This window comes from Artibeus jamaicensis, unplaced genomic scaffold, assembly GCF_021234435.1.
Source record: "Artibeus jamaicensis isolate MK-2021 breed Jamaican fruit bat unplaced genomic scaffold, CSHL_Jam_final contig_475, whole genome shotgun sequence".
NCBI lineage: Eukaryota > Metazoa > Chordata > Mammalia > Chiroptera > Phyllostomidae > Artibeus > Artibeus jamaicensis.
This window is the reverse complement of record NW_026521852.1, coordinates 5,953,442-5,973,623: the sequence shown is the minus strand read 5'-3', so window position 1 is coordinate 5,973,623 and position 20,182 is coordinate 5,953,442. Positions and strand designations below refer to the sequence as shown.

Here is a 20,182-nt window from a genome sequence, read left to right as displayed (position 1 = left end):
ACCTATTTCCTCTGACTCTACTTTTCTTTTGAAGTCCACCTTCTCTTACACCATGCTTCTTACTAACTTACTAAGAGAATGGCACCTTCAAACTACATGCCATTAACCAAGCTGAGCATGGGAGGGGGACACGAAGATAAATAAGACATGTCTTATGACTAATTCAGTCAGGTGAAGAAAACATATAAACAACTCATAATAATGTGACATGGAAAGTGCTAAGAGAGATACAAGCAAAGTGCCGTGGGAGTCTAAAGACCTAACTCAGCCTTGCAGTCTGGGAAGGCAAGAAACATGTATTTGAATCCCTTCTGACACTGCCGGTCTTCTCCACAGACATTTGAGCAACGGAAGGTGGTAGAGTTCACCTGCCAAACAGCCTTCTTTGTCAGCATCGTGGTCGTACAGTGGACTGACCTCATCATCTGCAAGACCCGCCGCAATTCAGTCTTCCAGCAAGGCATGAAGTGAGCACCCCCAAAGGGACCCAGTCCTCTCTCAAACCTGCAATGAAGGGCTGCACCATTGTTCCTACCTCTCCCTCCCTCCCTGTCTCCAACACACTCTGAAACATAAATATTTTTTCCCAGAAACAAAATCCTAATATTTGGCCTCCTGGAAGAAACATTACTGGCTGCTTTTCTGTCCTACACTCCAGGCATGGATGTGGCCCTGCGAATGTACCCACTCAAGTGAGTAAGGGAGGGGTGCAAGTAGGGGAAACTCAGGAGCCAGGGAATATGGGCTTCAACAGGGAAGGTCCAGCTGAAGGTCACCTCCATAAGCAAGGTACACTCAGTGGTATGAGAACTGTCTGTGCTCAGACAAATGCTTCTTATTTAGGGAGGGATTAGAGACCGTACCAAGTGGCCATAACCCACTAGACATGCAAATTCACAAATTTACCATGATTTCCAGAGTTGCATCTTTTTCTTTTTATGATGATATGTGGTTGGCTGTTCAAGGATACATATGCTCAGAGCTGAGGTAATTATCAAATTAGCCCAATACGTGCAGCTAATTCTGTTGTACTTATATACAAATATATTCTAATGTACATCTCTGTGAATGGATATACTAAAGTCTTATTGTTTGGTACCTTGTTTTGTTCCTTTGAGTTCCATGTTTTGTTTTTCACATTAGCATATGCTTGCAAAAAAATTCTATTTAAAATTTTCACAGAGAGGAAAAAGCAAAACTCCCATTCCACTCCACTCTCACTCACCTCCCCACTTGCATAGGTAATTTCTGTTAATGATTTAATGTATATTTTACAACTTATTTTTATGCATTTACATACTTAGCTCACTTTTCTGTCCCTTGCAGTGTTTTACACAATGCTTTATATACTGTGGTTGCTCAATTAATATTTAATAAAAGAGATTGTCATTGCCTTTAATACTGACAATCCCGGGTTTGAGTTTCTTTTTTAAAAATTTTATAATTAAAGTTGGCATATAATATTAATTAGTTTCAGGTGTACAACATAGCGATTCAACATTTATATACCTTACAAAGCAATGGTCACAGGAATTCTAGTAGTCGACTATCACTGTACATAGTTACCCAGGTTTGAATTTCAACTGTGATGCTTTATTCTGGAACCTTGGACAACTTATTAACCCCAGCTTCATCTGCAAAGTATCAGTAATATAACCATGCAGATTGTTGTGAGACTTAACATGTAGAAATGCATATAATGCACCAAGCCTGGGGCTTAGGTCATGGTGGGTTTTTTGTTAAAAGTAACTTCATTATTGTTGCTATTAATGCTAATATATAAATAATAATAAGTGCAGCTGAGCATTACCTGTACTCTCAAACACTCTGTATATACCTTGACCATAAAACTTAAATTGAGTTATTGTGTGTTTCTCTATCTTCTTTTGCTTGATTGCTAAGCTCCTTGAGATCAAAGACCATTACATCATTCTTTTCATTTTCCCAGGACCTAATATGAACACAGAGTAGAAATATGATGATTGCTGTTGAATGAATGGGTGACTGTATGTCTATCACTGTATTTGTGTGTGCACATGCATATGTGGGGAAACTTGGCTTAGGCCTGTGCTGTCCAATACAGTAGCCACTATCCTTGTAAGACTATTGAACTCTTAAAACATGGCTAGTGAGATGCAGAAACAAAATTTGTAATTAAAAAAAGATTTTATTTATTAATTTTTAGAAAGAAGGGAAAGGAAGGAGAAAGAGGGAGAGAAACATCAATGTGTGGGTGCCTCTCTCACACCCACTACTGGGGACCTGGCCTGCAACCCAGGCATATGCCCTGACTGGGCATCCAACCAGCAACCATTTGGTTCAAAGCCCAAGTTCAATTAATTGAACTACACAAGCCCAGGACCTGAATTTGTAATTTTATTTCATTTTAGTAAATTTAAAGTTAAAAACTAAAGCAGTATCAAACATTTTCTATTACATAAAACTTTACTGTTTTGGTTGGACTACATTTTCCTTTAACCATTGAAAATTTAGTGTGTAGACTTTGGGCCAAGATGGGGGCATAGGCAGAAACTGTACCTACTCACACAACCAAATTTAAAGAAAACAAAGATTTAGAAACAAAACACAACCCGAACAGACAGAAAATTGAACTGTACCTAAATCCGACAACAAGGAACCATTCATCCAGACCAGTAGGAGGGGCGGAGTCAGTGGCCAGCAGGGACGGGTCCCAGCAGGAAAAGGTGGCAGTTGTTGAACCTGGGTGCAGGGAGGAAACTAGCAGACCCAATGAGGCAAACAAGGTGGTTGGCCGACCATGGAAACACATTCGTGTGCAGCTAAACCAGGCAAAAAAATGAGCAGTGAGACAGACCATGCAACCCAAGGCCCCAGTGACAGAAAATAAAGCCTAAAAGCACCAATTGAAAAAACTTTGGGGGGTTGAGGTGCGAGGAGAGGCTCCCAGCCTCACAGGAGAGCTCATTGGAGAGACCCACAGGGTCCTAGAATGTACACAAGCCTACCCACCCAGGAACCAGCACCAGAAGGGCCCAATTTGCTTGTGGGAAGCAGCAGAGGGGACTGAAATCCAAGAGAGAGGAGAACAGGTGCCATTTCTCCTTCTCTGACCCCACCCCCACATAGAGCATCACAACCCAGAGACTGGGTTGCCCTGCCCTGGTAAACACCTAGGCTTCACCCCTCATATGTAACAGTAACAAAGAGACCAAAACATTATGGCTCAAACAGAAGAACAGATCAAAGCCCCAGAGTCAATACTTCTAAGTGACCAAGAGATAGCCAACCTATCAGATGCACAGTTCAAAACACTGGTGATCAGGAGGCTCACAGAACTGGTTGATTTTGGTCGAAAATTAGATGAAAAAATGAAGGCTACACTAAGTGAAATGAAGCAAAATACACAGGGAACCAATAGTGATGGAAAGAAAACTGGGACTCAAAACAATGGAGTGGACCAGAAGGAAGAAAAAAACAACCAAACAAAAAAGAATGAAGAAACAGGAATTCAAAAAAATGAGCAGAGGCTTAGGAACCTCCAGGACATCTTTAAACATTCCAACATATGAATTATAAGGGTACCAGAAAAGGAAGAGGATGAGCAACAAGTAGAAAACTTATTTGAACAAATAATAAAGGAGAAATTCCCCAATCTGGTAAAAAAAAAAAAATAGACTTCCAGGAAGTCCAGGAAGCTCAGAGGGTCCCAAAGAAGGTGAACTCAACAAGGAACACACCAAGGCACATCATAATTACATTACCCAAGATTAAAATGAAGGAGAGAATTCTAGGAGCATCAAGAGATAAGGGGATGGTCACCTACAGAGGACTTCTCATCAGACTGTCAGTTAATTTCTCAAGAGAGACCTTACAGACAAGAAGGGGCTGGAAAAAAGTATTCCAAGTCATGAAATCCAAAGACCTACATCCAAGATTGCTCTATCCAGCAAAACTTTCATTTAGAATGAAAGGGCAGATAAAGAACTTCTCAGATAAGATCAAGTTCAAGGAGTTCATCATCACCAAGCCCTTATTATATGAAATGTTAAAGGGACTTATCTAATAAAAAGAAGATAAAAAAGATGAACAGTGAAAGAACAGCAAACTCACAGTTATTAACAACCATACCTAAAATAAAAGCAAACTAAGAGGACAGCTAGATCAGGAGAAGAGCCACAGAAATGGAGTTCACATGGAGGGTTAGCAACAGGGGAGTGAGAGAAGAAAGGGGGAGGAGGTACAGAGAATAAGTAGCATAGATGGTGGGGAGAAAATAGACAGGGGGAGGGCAAGAGTACTGTGGGAAATGTAGAAGCTAAAGAACTTATGACACAGGGACATGAACTAAAGGGGAATGTGGGGTGAGAGTGTGTGCAGGGTGGAGGGGAGTGAAGGGGGGAAATGGGACAACTGTATTGGCATAATCAATAAAATATATTTTTTAAAAAGAAGAAAATTTAGTGTTTGATTTGTGAAGTACTGTGAGTATAAAAGACTCAACTAGATTTTGAAGATTTAGGATTAAAAGGAGAATAAAATATCTCATCAATAACATTGATATTGATTACATTATGAAATGATAATATTTTGGATATATTCAGTTAAGTAAAAATATATTATTAAAATTGATTGCTTCTTTTTACTTATTTTTATGTGGCTACTAAAGAATATTAAATTTCATATGTGTCTTATAGCACATTTCATTCAGATAGCACTGGTCTAGGCCATCTCTCTGTCAACCAAGAGAACAAATGTGGTTGTGCTTCAACCCCTCCTCATAGTCCATCTTCCTGGTCTCTAATTATAAAAGAGGTTCAGAAAGAAAAAATTCTCCATCGTTGCAACATGGAGAAATATACAACATGGAGTTGTATATTTTCTGGAAAAACATACCCACACATCTAGTCTCAGATAGACCTCTTCTGCTTGGATAACCTCTCCTTGATGGGTGCACATCCTTGAGTGCCCAGTAAGTGAAGGGGGCCTCCCTTAGTAACTCCACAAAGTTGGTAAATAATTTCCATGAACACTATCTGTACTGTTGATGTGGCATTTAACCTCTCCTCCCTCATCACCAGACTCTGACCCCCTCAGACCCTATGCTCAGTGCTCGTATGCTGTTTTCTACATCTGCCTTTCTCTGACCCCTGTCTCCTGCCACACTGAACAACTCTTGCTCCCTACAGGATATTATGGTGGCTCTGTGCCACTCCCTACAGCCTTCTTATCTTTATCTATGATGAAATGAGAAAACTCACCATTCGGCGTCATCCTGGCGGTGAGGCTCCCTGCATCCCACCCTGACTGAGTGGTCTCCATCCTCCTAACTAGCTCCCCCATCCCAACTGGTTCCTCCAGTACCATTGCCCTCTTTCCCCTTTACTGCCTGGGCTGTGCATAGACCCTGGTTCTTCAGTCCTTGATTCCACCATCTTGCTCTTTCCAATCCTCTGTCCTAAGTTTCACTCTCAGGCCTTTCACTGGGTCTTCACTTACCTTTCTGCTTCCTCATTGCCCTCCCAAATTCACTCTGGTGTCTTTTCTTCCACAGGATGGCTGGAAAGTGAGACCTATTATTAAACTCAGCTGAGGAAGAGCTTCACATGACATGGGAGTGTCCTGAGAGCCTGCAGGGGGGATTAGGGATTGAGTTTGGCACAACATCTGAGTTGGGACAGAGAGATGCTGGGATGAATCACCTTCGATAAAAGAGACAGACAATCCTGGAGTTTGATTGAGGGGCAGCATGGGTAGAAGTTAGAGTGGATTGAGTGAGGGTAATGAAGTCCTATTTGTGTCTGATTGGAGCCCAGCCAAGAGGGCCCTTGTCCTGTTGAATCAGTAGCCAGATTGGAGAGTAAATGTTCAACCATCTCTCACCTGGCTGGATATGTTGCATCTAATTTTGGGAGAAGGGAGATTTCTGTGATGCTCTCATTGTAGATCTTCATGGCAGCTGGTCAGGAAAAGTCAGGGACCCAGTTGAAGCTGGGAGCAGATCAGAATCAAGCATCATTGTCCCTTGAGGGCAATCCCAATGTTAATGTCACTCCCTAACCCAAAGGAAAGCAAAGACAAGTCAAGCTGGAATAGAGAAATGGGAGAGGGGGAGAAAAGAACAGCAGAGCCACACCTTACGAGGGGACCACAGCACCCACATTCAGTACTGGCAGGTAGACTCAACTAGCTCCCACTGCACTTTCTCATATCAGCTTATGAAATCAGAGTTTTGGCGCTAGAAGAGACCTTACTTCATCAATGAAGAACCTGAGGTCCAGGGAGGTTAAATGACTTGAGGAGGGTCACATGGTGAGTGGTGAATGTGGGGCCTCCATCCCTCCTCTGAGGAAGGCATTGGTAAGCCTTCTCCTTCACCTCATTTTCTCTGCTGTTGCCTGGAAATAGAGGCTGAAACAACGCTTTCTGGATCCCTATAGACTTTACTTTAGGCAAAGCACCCTGCCCCCTCATTCTCATGGCTCCACAAAGAATGAAGGATATTCCCAAAATCCTGGTCTCTGAGCCTGGGGCCACAAATTTTGCTGCCTCTCTGGGGAGCAAGGAGTCTCCAAGGAGCCTTTCTCTCCTGCCTTGCTCTTCCTTCCTCTTCACCCACTCACTGGCTCTGCTTTGTGAGTTGGTCCACTTTGCCCTGTGGGTCAGTTCATTTTCAGGCTTCTTTTGGAGGAGAAGATTACCTGTGCCCTAAAGCATACAGAGCAAGAAAGAAATGCTAAGGAAAGCTGTGGGGGAGTCATAGACTGTCACCAAAAACAAAGTAAATGTGTTTAGTAACTCCAGTGGGACAATTCACACAACAAATGTATTCTCACCACTCCGCCGTGTTTTATAGATGAGGAAACCAAGGTCTTTCCTATTCCAGAACTTGTGTCCTTCACCACTTTTTAGGCTAGTATTACAATAAAGGCTGGGCCAAAAATATACAATAAAACAAACAAAAAATAGTGATGGAGGAAGGGCCATGGGCAAGTCTGGTTGGGAGGCCATAAGCTAGCAAAAAGGACAGCATTATAAGATACATTCAGTCACTCTTCCTCTACATCCCTTTCTCCCTCAGAGTTTTCCCCACCTATGCTCCCCTCCCTCCTCCAAAGCAAGGTCTTTTAGGGACAGAGCTATATCAGTTTGGGGTCCTTCCCTCAACTGCTGACACAGCTGAACCAGACCCTGAAAGATGGAGGGGCCAGGGTGTGTGTGAGTGAGGTACAGAGGGCCCAGCTCCTCAAATTTCAGGAGCAAGAGCTTCAGGTGTCTGGTGGGTTAAAAATACAGAGGGCTCAACTAAGAGTCATTTGATACCAGTGGCTGAGTCTGCCAGTCCAAGGGCCTGAAAACAGGGGCCCAGAGGGAAGGGCCTGAGCAGAAAGCAGAAAGCAAAACATCAGAGAGAAAAAAATGGGATGGGGCAGCTACTGGAAAGCATACTGTGGAACTGAAAAGCCAAAGTCAAAGAGAGCAGCAGAACGGAATGAAGATCTGGTAGCTGCAACAGAAGATGAGGAAATGGAGCAGGCCCTGGGCCACCATTTGGTCCCATTTCATACCCTTCAGGGTACAGAAGGTCAGATTCATCATGGATAATCTAATGTTCTAATGTGTCTGTCCAGATGTTTCCCCTCCTCCAGAATGCAGCAGATGTGAGAAATTGGGGCTGGATGTGACCTAGGTCATCTAATTCTGGGAGGGTCTGCCCATCTGTCCTGCTGTCTGCTCTGGTTGTGGGGCTGTGGGCACATTAGTCACTCTCCTGTGAGACCAGGAGATGGGTTCTGAGGTCTCTTCAGTTCCAATGTGCCCCACTTAGACAAGCTCTGCCCTCTCCTACTCCAGTGACAGTTGTCCCTCTTAAACACACCCCTAACACAATCCTGAGATTTTCCATGGCCTGCCTGCTTTAGCCCATGTAAGAATTGTGGAAAATTTACTTCTCTAACAGAATTTCATGTCACTACTTAGGTGCAAAATAAATATTGTCACTACAAAATCAGAGCTATCTCAGGGTGGGGATGAGAGGTTTCTGACTTTGATCTAGCCTCTCCATGGTCTCCCTCATGCCTCAGTTTATCTGTAAATGGTAAGAGTCCTAAAGAATCGATAAGAGGGCCCTTTCTTCCTAGGTCCAGAGTTGAACTCATTCATTTGGCCTTCACCCCCAGGCAGGGCTCCAAAAAATTAGAGCCCCTCCCTACCAACTCCAGGTGGTTCTTAGGTGCACAAGAATTAATCTACATCTTTGGCTCAGGGCACACAGCCCACCTCTTCATGATTTCTCACTGTTAATTTTCCCCCCTAGTATTTCTACATGATCCTGCTTGTCAGAGACGTAGGATGAATGCCTGCTGTTCACTGCTGTTCTTGAGACCATTCAGCATGAAGGCCCTCCCTCCCCACTGTGTTAATAAAACTGAATCCCATAGGACCAGAGTTCAGAGCACAAGCAGGAAGCAACATCCAAGGGCTTTCCCCATTCTTCATGGGCAGAGGAACCCCAAATGCACATCTCTGTGGATGAATGTGGCGAACATTGCCCAGCCCATGCCCACTCTTCCCCTGCCTTCCCAAGTTAGGAGTGTTGAGTGAAGCAAAGGAGCTCAGCCAGGTCTCCATTCCTGGACATGGCTCCATCTTGTATCCAAAGAATGACCTCATCCTTGGTCTGGGTTCTTTAAATGGAAGTGCAAGGGGTCTCTTTGCTGCAGCCTGGATTGCATTTTCATTGTGCTCTCTTCTCTACAGGATCAAAGAAACAGACTCCACCTAGAGGGCATTCAAGGTTTTAGGACTTAGAGTTAATAATGCATTTGTACCTTTCCCCCTATATTATGAGTTTAACCTCTAACCCAGAATATCTTCCTCTTTACACCCCCATTTCCTTCTCTCTGAGTCCCCTTGCCCTCACTTCTCCTAATTACCTCAACTGCCCCCTCCACCAGCCCCAGTTTCATTTACCTCCGACTCATCTGGTCTTATTTTTAGCTACAGCTTTTTCCTTTCTTAATATGGTGATGAGCTCTTAGGCTGGTGTGGGGACAGGGGCTGAGGAGCCCTGGACATTGTGGGGAGGGAGGGGAAGAAGGCTCTGGGAGAGGTGTAGGAGGTGGGAGGAATCCAGTCTTATGGAGCTGTACTGGCCTCAGAAGGTTACCAATCTCTCCTGCCAATTTTGAAAACATATTTAGATAGGACCAGGTGGAGCCAAGGGGTGCCAATCTCAGCGGCAGCTCATATTGCCTCCCCGCCCCCTGCTCCTATTCCTCCTGACCCTTTTTCTCTTGGCTCTGTTGACAGTGTGTCCAAGACCCAGCAGTGTCCTCTGTCCACTGCCCTAGGCTATTTTCCACCCCACCCCCACTGTGAGCCCCTCACTCAGGATCCAGGATCTGGGGGGCCCTCCCTACCCCAGCAAACCTCTTCTGAACCAGGAGAGACAACCCAGATCTCACTACCTCCATGTGTACTGCAGACAGGATGCGGGGCAGAACTGTGCTGGGCCTGCGGCTGGTGCTACTGTCACTGCTGATGTTAGGAACTCCAGAGTCAGGGGTGCAGGGGGAGGATGGGCTGGACTTCCCCGAGTACGACGGTGTGGACCGTGTGGTCAATGTCAACGCAAAGAACTACAAGAATGTGTTCAAGAAGTACGAAGTGCTGGCACTTCTCTACCACGAGCCGCCGGAGGATGACAAGGCCTCACAAAGACAGTTTGAGATGGAGGAGCTGATTCTGGAGGTGAGTGCTGGGATCTACAGGCCTGCAGAGTACACTCAGCCCTTCTCTGTGACTCCCCCATCCTACAACCCCACAGAGGCCTTTGAGGGTGGGGCTGGGGCTAGGGACAGTGCACAGGATGCTCTCATCTTGACCAACAGGACCCAAGTGGCATGTGGCCTCAGTCAAATGAGAAACTGAGACTTGAGGACTCAAAAGAACCACTATAGTCAGGCAATTTTAGGAGAGAAGGGATTGAAAGAAATGTCTCCTCTATGCTATGGGAAAGCTGGTAATACTAGGTTTGGCTAGGACTGGGGGATCCAGTCCTAGGCAAACCCCACCTAACACAAACTTGGATCCTGGAGTCTCAGGAGTACTGGAAGGGAGGCAGTTGGCAGATAGATGGTTAGGGGGACATCTGGAAGGGGGACAAAAAAGGAAAAGAGATTCTGTGACATGGGAAGGCAGGTAAGTACAGTGCTAAGGACTGAATCCCTCATCCACTTCTTAGCCAGAACATGCCCCTTTTCTATACACTTTAGGAATAGCACCCCAAAGAGATCTAAACCGAGTGTAAGTTTAAATGTTATTAACATCTTGGATATAATTCATTTCATGGCTAAATGTTTACTAGAGACCACCATGCCTCCCATAGGTAGCTCTCTTAGTCCTTACTTCCCTCCATTACTCCCCATCTGCTCCTATTAGATCAGGCTGGATATTCTAATTAGAAAATTCTTGAGGCTAGCAGAGGCTTCAGAATGTCTTCTCCAGCTTCTCTTTGTCGGAATATTATTCTCACCTCCAAGCTGACTTCAGGCCCAGAGGGGAGAGGAGCTATTATAACAAGAAAAAAGCACCTGTGTGTGGGGATGATCAGGTGGTATAATCACAAACACCCCTCTAGGAGCCAGCATGTGTTAGCAGCAACTTGTCCAAGCTTCAGCAGTCCATTTTCATCTTGGCAATGCAAATAGGCCCCAGCTTACCCAGAGCTTGGAGTATTTCAGGGCAAGATACCAGGACCACAGGCTCTCATTTCGGTGTGCCCCCACCAGGTGCTGGAACCAACCATCTGATTAATAAGCTGAGTATTTTTATCGTGAGTACTCAGCATCCATGACCATCTATCTGCCACCTGCCTCCCTTCCAGTACTCCTGAGACTCCAGGATCCAAATTTGTGTTAGGTGGGGTTAAAACCGCAAGCCACGCCAAAGGCACAGCACATCAGCACTGAGTGCCCAGCTGGCAGGCTGATGGGCAGGTACCTGGGGAGAGTACCTGTTCACAACATCAGGACAGACTGAGGTAGACAGTGAAGGGAAAAGTTCATGTGGAGGAGGAGAGCCCGGACCATTTCTTCTCTGGTCTCTGGCCCTCTTTCTCTGAGGGCTGCAAGTGCTGGCCACAGAAACCTCTACTCTCAGCTTTCAAGCGTTCCCCACTTATCTGCAAGGTGACCAGACCCTCCCACCCACCTACTACTCTCCTCCTCTCCAAAATTTTTCCCATTGTGGGTCACACTTGAGAATCCCAGGGATGTCAACCCATACTGGGCATGGCCTTTGATAAAGACAGAATGCATTGCCTCAGCCCTGAGCAAGGGAAAGGCTTCAGTCTCTCTAAAGCCAGACTCCTAAGCATTCCTGAAGAAACAGGAGTATCATGCATAGTGCTTCAAAGTTCAACATAATAAGCATATTGCAAACAAGCAGCAAATGTTCAGAAATTAAAACAGTGCTGAAGAAAAAAAGGGTGGGGTTGGAGGGAAAGTGGCAATATCCTGGATCCTTGCACAGCATCAATGTAAACTCTTCAATTCCCTGTGTCCCAAATGACCCAACTTGGAAGCACAAGATGAGGAATAGGGGTTACTAAAAATTACAGGGACTAACTTTACTCTAATCCTCCTTGCAGTTAGCAGCCCAAGTCCTCGAAGACAAGGGTGTTGGCTTTGGGATGGTGAACTCTGAGAAGGATGCAGCTGTAGCCAAGAAACTAGGTAAGGGTGGGTTGGGAACACAAGGAGGGGAAGGTGGCTTGTGAGACTGGACCAGCAGCCCTTGTGTAGGCTAGGAACTCTACCATGCCTCTTCTGAAAGGAGGAGAAGTTACAGAAATTGAAAGGGATATGGCTGAGAGTCCTGGCCTCTTTTATTCCTTATACAGACACATGTTCGGATCCCAGAAAGAGGTGGATGTGGCCTTCTTTAAGTGTTTTTCAGATGACTAAAGACAGGGCTAAGTGCTGGGAGAACAAAGGAGCTCAGGTCTCAGGTAGAACTGGAGAGGCCTCAGCAAATGCCTCTTCTCACCCTGCCCTCTCCAGAACCATGGCTAGGTATTTACAGCACTGGCCACCAGGGGGCAACACAGCCTGAGACTGGACAGGAGATATGGATGGGGCTGGATGGCCAGTGATGAAGTCATCTTGTCATTAACCTTTTAACAAAGGGTTAAAAGGCTGAACTGGCAACTGACTACTGGATCTTCAGAGTAGGTAACACCAATTTCTCTCTCTAGCATGGCAAACAGAGAAAGGAAGAAATCTTGCTAGAATCTATATCTTCCTACATACCCCCCATACCCCAACCTTATCCCAGCTTCTCCCTGGAGAGAGCCCCTTGGGCCAGGCTAGCTACCCCAGGTAAATCAAGGGATAGACATCAGTGGTGTAGGGCTAAAGGGCAGTGGAGGCAAGCAAGGATGGGGAAGAGGGGAGGGGGTGGGGTCCAGTGGGATTATGGAATGGGGCCATGGCCCTGGGTTTAAACCCATAGTTCTGTGGGAAGGTTGGGATCATGGCTCATCTCAGGCCCACTCCCTAGGACTAACTGAAGAGGACAGCATCTATGTGTTCAAGGGAGATGAAGTCATTGAGTATGATGGCGAGCTTTCTGCTGACACCCTGGTGGAGTTTTTGCTTGATGTGAGGATTCATTACCCTGGACCCAATGGCCTTATTTTAAGACTTTATGCCCATCTAAAACCAACCCCAACCTTATATACACACACACACCAGACAGCCCCTTCTTCCTGTTTCCAAGCCCTCTTCTCCCTTATCCTTCTACCTGCTTCCACCAGTGAGAACAGAAACTTCCTTCAATGTCACTGTTCTTCCAGGTCCTAGAGGACCCTGTGGAATTCATTGAGGGTGAACGAGAGCTGCAGGCATTTGAGAACATTGAGGATGAGAACAAACTCATTGGCTACTTCAAGAACAAAGACTCAGAACGTGGGTAAACCTGAGACTCTATGTTTACTCTCCTTGGCTCCCTTCACTTAATCCACTTCATGACTCCTCTGTCTCCTAACTCCTCTTGCTACAATCAGCCTCATCAACTGCTCTGATCTCTGAGGGTTCCCAGAAGGACACCTTCAGCACTCCACCTCCCTCCAATCCCATGTTTTAATCATTCTCAGAGGGCTAGAGGGTGTGGGTCTCAGAATGAACCCTATCTTGCCAAAGAACTGGGGAGACAAAGGGGAGAGGGCTCCCTGGCACACCCTGCTGTCCCAAAGACTGACCCTGCATCCCCCTTCAGATTACAAGGCCTACGAGGACGCCGCAGAGGAGTTCCATCCGTACATCCCCTTCTTCGCCACCTTCGACAGCAAGGTTCTCCACCCCAGAACATATTGTCTTTCTCACCCTCCTCAGTGGCTCTCCAACCTCTCTCCCAGAATCTATGGAGACCTGTTCCCTCCCTACATACCACATTTCCCACTTCCACCTCAGGCATCCCCCACCCCAAAGATTTTAGATTATCTAAGCCACTTCTCTCATGTCCAACTAAAGCCCAGAAAAGTGAAGATACTTGTTCAGTGTCACAGTTGCAGCAATGAAGCCCCATGAATCCCCATGAAGGGATTCCTCATACCTGCTCCCCAATAATACTGCTTTTCACCATGATACCACATACCGCATTCCACCTCCACCCCCAAAGGTGGCAAAGAAGCTGACCCTGAAACTGAATGAGATTGATTTCTATGAAGCCTTCATGGATGAACCTGTGACCATTCCAGACAAGCCCAACAGCGAAGAGGAGATTGTCAACTTTGTGGAGGAGCATAGGAGGTAGGGGGCAAGGGAAAACCTCTGAGCAGAGTTGGAACTCCTGTCTGTGACATGGGCTGGGGAAAGCTCAGCCAACCAGGAGGCTGCTCTTGCTTTGAGATAATCCACTTCCACATGCCAGTGCTCATGATACACTGACCCCCTTTCCACAATATTTTGTGCTCTAACCAGCACTGAGTCCTTACACGCGGAAGGCTCTCCATAAATGTGTGCTGTGGATTGTGATGAGTGTTGAGGGTTTGTGGTCTGCCAGGCACTGAGAGGTGCCTTCTATCTCCGTTATTGCATTTAATCCTTTTAACAACCTCAAGTAACCCTGGCTGGTGTGGCTCACTGGATAGAGTGCTGGCCTGAAAACCAAAGGGTTGCCAGTTCAATTCCCACTCAGGGAACATGCCTGGGTTTCGGGCCAGGTCCCAAGTAGTGGGCTCTTAAGAGGATATCACACATTGATGTTTCCCTCTCTTTCCTCCTTCCTTTCCCTCTCTATAAATAAATAAATAAGTGAATGAATGAATGAATAATAGTTTCTACAGTCACTAAGTGTCAGAACTAGATTCCAACCTAGATCTGGCCTGTAATCTTTCTCATACATTACCCTACACCTGTAGTTCTCAACAGGGTAGAGGAATTGATGAAGTAAGGGAAGAATTTTGCCTTCCAGGGGATATTTGGCAATGTCTGGAGATATTTTTGGTTGGGGGGAAGGCTGCTGGTATTGGGTTGAAGCCAAGGATGTTGCTAAATATCCAACAGTGACAGAACAGCCCCCACAGCAAAAGATTACCTGGCTCCAAATATCAGTAGTGCTGAGGCTAAGAAACCCTGCCCTAAACTCATACATAGTTCTCTTCTTTCACAGTACTTTACAGTTGAAAATACATTTTTATCAGTGTCCCCTCTCTCCCTCTAGGTCTTGGTTCCCTTCATCAGGGCACGAATGTTTTTGCTTTGTTTAACTTTATCAACACAGCAGCTAGCACAGGGCTTAGAACCTCTCAGACACCAAATTTTATTGAATGAATGAGTGAACACATGCATGCATGCATGAATGAATGAATGAACAAATGAAAACTCAGATGTCTAGTTTTCACTTTTGTCCCAAAAGTCTCTCTTGCATTCCCCTTGCTTGCCACCCTCCATTCTCTCACATGTGTAAACCATGCAATGATTCGGGTCTGGTACCAGAGCTTAGACTTTGCCAGATGGCTTTGTTCTGAGCTACAAGTCATCTGTACCCTAGGCGTGACCCAGAGGCAGCCTCTATTATAGAGGCCCTTGCGGGAGAGGGTGCCATTCTCAAACACTGAGGAATGACTCTTGTCTGTTCTAGATCAACCCTGAGGAAACTGAAGCCTGAGAGTATGTATGAGACCTGGGTGAGTACCCTAGACAGGGCTAGGCCCTGAGGGAACATAGGTAGTTACAGGGTCAAGTCCTGGAAACATCCCACCCTGCTGTTCTTCAGGACTCACTTGTAGGAAAGATGATGGATCAGGAAAGTTTGGGTTTTTTGTTCTGACGAACATGTCACTATAAGTCAATGAAGATGACAAGGGAGGAGTCACAAGTTCTGGGGCTGGGGGAAGTATGGGGCTCTGGAGCTGAACAGGGCAGTGTCACAGAAAAGGGTCACCACCATAAGGCTATACCTGACCCAGAAGCTGAATTTTTGTAAAATTCACATTCAAGGAAGATCTAGGGTCTGTTCTGGGCTCTCTGGCTTCAGGGAGTATCGCAAAGGCCCTCCTCTTTCTTCCACAATAGGAGGACGATCTGAATGGAATCCACATTGTGGCCTTTGCAGAGGAAGCTGATCCTGGTGAGTGAGAAATATTGGATCGGATAGTGGGGATTGGTGAAAGGGAGAGATAAGGGTGTTTTTGGAGTATAGGCTTCACTTGGGAGGCATTCCTGGGAGAGTGCAAGTGGCTTAGGGCTAGACATGTAAAGTTGTGGGAGGCAGGAAAGACATCTGGATTCTGTGTTCTCTGTGTCCCTTTTTCTCCACCCTACCTCACACTTCTTGCTTGTGTTCCCTCCAAGATGGTTATGAGTTCTTAGAGACCCTCAAGGCTGTGGCCCAAGATAACACTGAAAACCCTGATCTTAGCATCATTTGGATTGACCCCGATGACTTCCCCCTGGTAAGAGGCACCACTCAGGCACAGCTCTCCTAAGGTAGGGCTTAGACTGTGGCATGTTCTGAGGGGAGCTTGTTTCAGAGTTCCTATCCCATCTCTTAGCTGGGGCTCCAGTAAATCATGCTTGCTGAATTCTGAAAGGCACCATAGGCAAGGAAAAAGCCCAAGAAAGGGGAGCAGGATGTCACATGGGACATCACCTCCATGACTCCCAAAGCAGAAGCAAGACAGGGAACTGTGCTCAGGGTTGACTTTTAGAGAAAACCAGAGTTTTGAGGAGCAGATGGACACATTAACCCAGCACGTGGATGTACACGATCATAGAATCAAAGCGCAGATTCCCTATCTCAGGGGTTGGCTTTATTCCCAGCTTAATTCCCAACACCCAGCACTCATTGCTGAAAGGCTAACTGAATGAACAAACAAATGTAAGGAAATTGGCAATTACCAGGTATAACTACATTAGTTTAGAGATGTAGAAACTGAGGGTCAGGAGGAGTGACTTGCCCAGAGCCACAGGGTCTCTCAGTAGCAGAGCCAGAATCAGAACAGGGGTTTCCTCTCTAGTTCTTGGAAAGGAGGAGTCAATGTGCCTAGCTGGTCCTCCTGATACTTTCCCTTAGGGATTTTTACCTTTTAACTGCTTAGCTTTCTACCTATTCCCTCAGGCCCTACAGCTGAATCATCCCCCCACTCCCACCCACCCCTGCCATAGGTTCATAGTGTGTCCTACCCCTGTGCTGCCTTTCACACCCTCCTGGAGTCATGTGTTCCTCAACTCCATTAAGTTGCCCTATGTGGTTTCTCCACAGCTGGTTCCATACTGGGAGAAGACATTTGATATCGACCTGTCAGCCCCACAAATAGGTGTGGTCAATGTTACTGATGTAAGTTTCCTTACCTCTCCCCTCACCTCCACTGATCCCCAACTGTGCTTCCCAGAGTAGCTGGCTCTCCTCTGTTCTGGTAAGGCAGAGTTGAGTCTTTCCTAGAAAGATCAGAGATGTCCAATCTAATGGCTGGATAGAGGGAGAGATTCATGCCGTGAACATAGCTATCTCCACTTGTTAGAAATGGCTGCTCATCCTTCAAGGCCCAGTTCAAATATCCTCTTCTCCATGAAGGTTTTCCAGATCTCCCACTTGGAATTATTTTTTCATTAGCACTCTCAGAGCCCATTTAGCATTTAGAAGATGACCTTCATATGGCTATTTATCTCTTTCATGTGTATCTCTTCCAGTAGACTTTAAGCTTTTTCAGGGCAGAAATCATCTTATTCACATGACAGGTGCTTTGAAAATGTTTGTTGAGTTGAATTGAATAATTCACAGTCTTTGCTTTCATATAATTCTTGGTCTAACTAGGGAGGCAGGCATTCCATTAACTACCAGGCCAGATCTGATAAACTCTATAATAAAGTAATAAATAAAATGCTAGGAAGACACAGAAATTAAAGTAATATCTGCTTGAGAGAGAGAAGGGTTTAAAAGGAGTGGCTTTCAAAGCAGAGACTGTACAATGTTGAGGAAGTTCTATGAGTGAAAATTATGAGAAGTCATTTCCAAACTGATGGAAAAGTTGGTGCAAAGGGTCAAAAGTAGGAAAATGAATATTCAGATTGGAAAAAGGCAAGTAATTTTTTTTATGGCTTGAGAGTCTAGAGATCTCTGAGGATGGTGCTGGAAAAGCAGGTTATAAAAAGCCTTGAATGCTGAAGAGTTTCTGACTTTATTCTTTAGGCCATGAAAAGCCACCAGTGGTTTCACATCAAGGGCATGATACAGAGGTCTGTTTTAGGAAGCTCAGAAAGACAAGGGAATGCCAGAAAGAGTGCAGGCAGAAGGCCTAGTTGCCTATCCAGCCATTCTTTCTACTCCTACTGTCACTGTTCTAGCCTAGATTTTCTTCTCTGGCAACTGACAGATGAAGGGATGGGACAGAGGACACAGGGAAAAATGTCCAGAGTCCATTGAGTGGGACAACAGATCCAAAGACCTAAGTCAGGCTTTCCTCTGCTGCAGTCCTCTGTCTGTGCTATGTCCTAGGCTGACAGCATATGGATGGAGATGGATAATGAGGAGGACCTGCCTTCTGCTGAGGAGCTGGAGGACTGGCTACAGGATGTGCTGGAGGGTGAGATCAACACAGAGGATGATGATGATGATGACGATGACGACGATGATGATGACTAGTTGCTGTGACAACCATCTCTCTGCCCCACCAGCTCAGGCTCCTTCCTGCCTTCCCTGAGCTCCTCCTGAGACGACTAGGTCATTTTCTGCTACTGGGTCCCTTGGGGTCTATATGCTGAGGATTGAGACTCTGGCCCCCTCACTTGATGGGAAAGGAGTTACCTCCCCTATACAACAGCCAGATATTTCCTCTGACTTGTTTCTTGTCCCACAATGTCCTGTATCTATTATTTTTTTCTTCCATTACTTCCTCAACCCTTTCTTGTGGTTTTTCCTCTTGCCATATCTCTGGATCCTCATCTATTTTCTGTTCCCTGAACCTGTGTGCACTCTTCCCCTATTCTCTCAAATCTTAGATCCTTGTGACTTCCTCTCCCTGTGTTTGGGACTGTATCTCTGCAATCTATTGTTATTGTATTTGGGTCAAACCAAGGCTTCAATAAAGGACCTGGGGCAGCTGAGCAAGTGTCTTGTCAATGAGGTGTCATTCTTATGGCAGGAGGGAATCAGTCATAGGGGTGGGGTAGGTTTAAGTGCCTTGTGAGGGGCTTCGATAGATAGGCAATAGGTGAGGAGTTGGGGCTTGCTTCAGGCAGTTATCCCAGAGAAGCTAGGATTATTTATCTGCTGCAAGTCAACAAGCCTTTTCTGAACACGTGGTGCTTGTCCGGCACCACTGTTAAGCTCTAGGAGAACAGTGAATGCTGGGCCTGTCCATGCTCTTGAGCTGATTAGCCTCACTGGGGATTACACAAGCACACTAAACAATTGAAGAAAAATACACAGCAGTAGGTAATTAAGCGATTATGTGTTGCTGGATAACACCCTCCCTGCAGCTCTCATTTGAATGTCAAAACTGAGCCCAAATGATACTTCCTTGGTGAGGTCTTTTCCAGAGGTGACCCCTTCTACAGTTCCCTCCTCTGGGTTTACACTGCACCTTCTCTATACACCTCTGGTCTAGTATTCAGCACATTCTATCCTAGCTCTTCATTTACATGTCCATTTTCCCCATTAGACTACATGCCCCTTGAAGGCAGGAACCCAGGCCTTTTCTCTGTGTCCACAGGATCTGGCACACAAAAAGGAGTGCCTAATAAATGTTGGTTAAAATAAGGAACAATGAATAGAATCAGCTCAGAAGAAATTGGAGTGGGCATTAATGGCTTCACGAAGAAAGTGAAGTTTTCTAGGCCTTAAATAAAGAATGGAATTTTGACAAGAGGCAAAGGAGTTGGGGAGGGAACATTTCAGCCAGTGGAAATGTCTAAAGCACCAGAAGAATATATGTGTCCTCTTGGAGACACAGAAGAGACCAGAATACAAAAAGACAAGCTTAAGTGGAGGCTGTGACATAGAGTGGGTATGATGGGCCTAGATTGTAGAGGTGTTTGAATTTAATCCTGTGAGCTGGGAAGGAAAGGAAAAATTCAATCTGGCACTGATGAGCAGGATGGATCTAGGGAGGGGAGATGATAGAGATACCAGAGGCAGAGAGCCCAACTCTTATGATCAGAGACTGTCATAATAATTGGGGTCATGTTGGGAGAACATGGGCCCAAGTAGTGGCCATGGGAATGGAGAGGAGACATTGAGTGTTGTATACCGGGGATTCCCCAGACTTGGGCCTGCTAGAGTTCTTGGCAGGAAGGACTCACATTCTCTCCAACACAGCCCAGGGCAGTTCAGGAGTGGTGGTGAGGAAACCAAGCAAATGAACAAGCCTGTAACTAACACAGTTTTCATAGGTCAGGTATAAGGGTGTTGCTGGGAGACTTAGAGGATTTCTGTATATAGAAGAATGACACCTGAGATTAGAAAAGTTTTCGCCTTCCACAGCAAATCCAAGAAGTGTTCCTGGAAAAAGTGGCAGAAGTGTAGAGTAGAAACCATGTAGTCATCCAACTTGTACTAATTTAATAGTACAAGTACAAATAGTACAAATAGTATGGGCACTGGGCCAATACACTAATATCATGGAGCTTTCTGTTTAGTATAGGTCAACGTAAGGCCTGGATTAAACAGTAGCTCCCATATTTTAAGCTTCCATTTG

General features: G+C 45.6%; 2 protein-coding genes across 2 annotated transcripts in view; both read left to right on the top strand.

Moving 5' to 3' along the window:
• The window catches only part of LOC119048473 (sodium/potassium-transporting ATPase subunit alpha-4), a 40,445-nt gene extending 34,883 nt beyond the window's left edge, over positions 1-5,562 (top strand). Inside the window, exons 19-22 of the mRNA XM_037144092.2 lie at positions 337-467; positions 591-692; positions 5,169-5,260; positions 5,534-5,562. Coding sequence (XP_036999987.2) covers positions 337-467; positions 591-692; positions 5,169-5,260; positions 5,534-5,562 — 354 coding nt within the window. The remainder of the gene's footprint in view (positions 1-336; positions 468-590; positions 693-5,168; positions 5,261-5,533) is intronic.
• A 3,628-nt stretch (positions 5,563-9,190) lies between these two features.
• On the top strand, positions 9,191-18,590 carry CASQ1 (calsequestrin 1). Its single transcript, XM_037144091.2, has 11 exons — positions 9,191-9,732; positions 11,633-11,717; positions 12,544-12,644; positions 12,839-12,950; positions 13,261-13,334; positions 13,663-13,793; positions 15,127-15,172; positions 15,561-15,615; positions 15,840-15,940; positions 16,750-16,824; positions 17,983-18,590. Exons 1-11 carry the CDS (start codon positions 9,454-9,456, stop codon positions 18,127-18,129), a joined length of 1,206 nt encoding a protein of 401 aa, XP_036999986.1. The 5' UTR covers positions 9,191-9,453; the 3' UTR covers positions 18,130-18,590.
• The last annotated feature ends 1,592 nt before the right edge of the window (positions 18,591-20,182 follow it).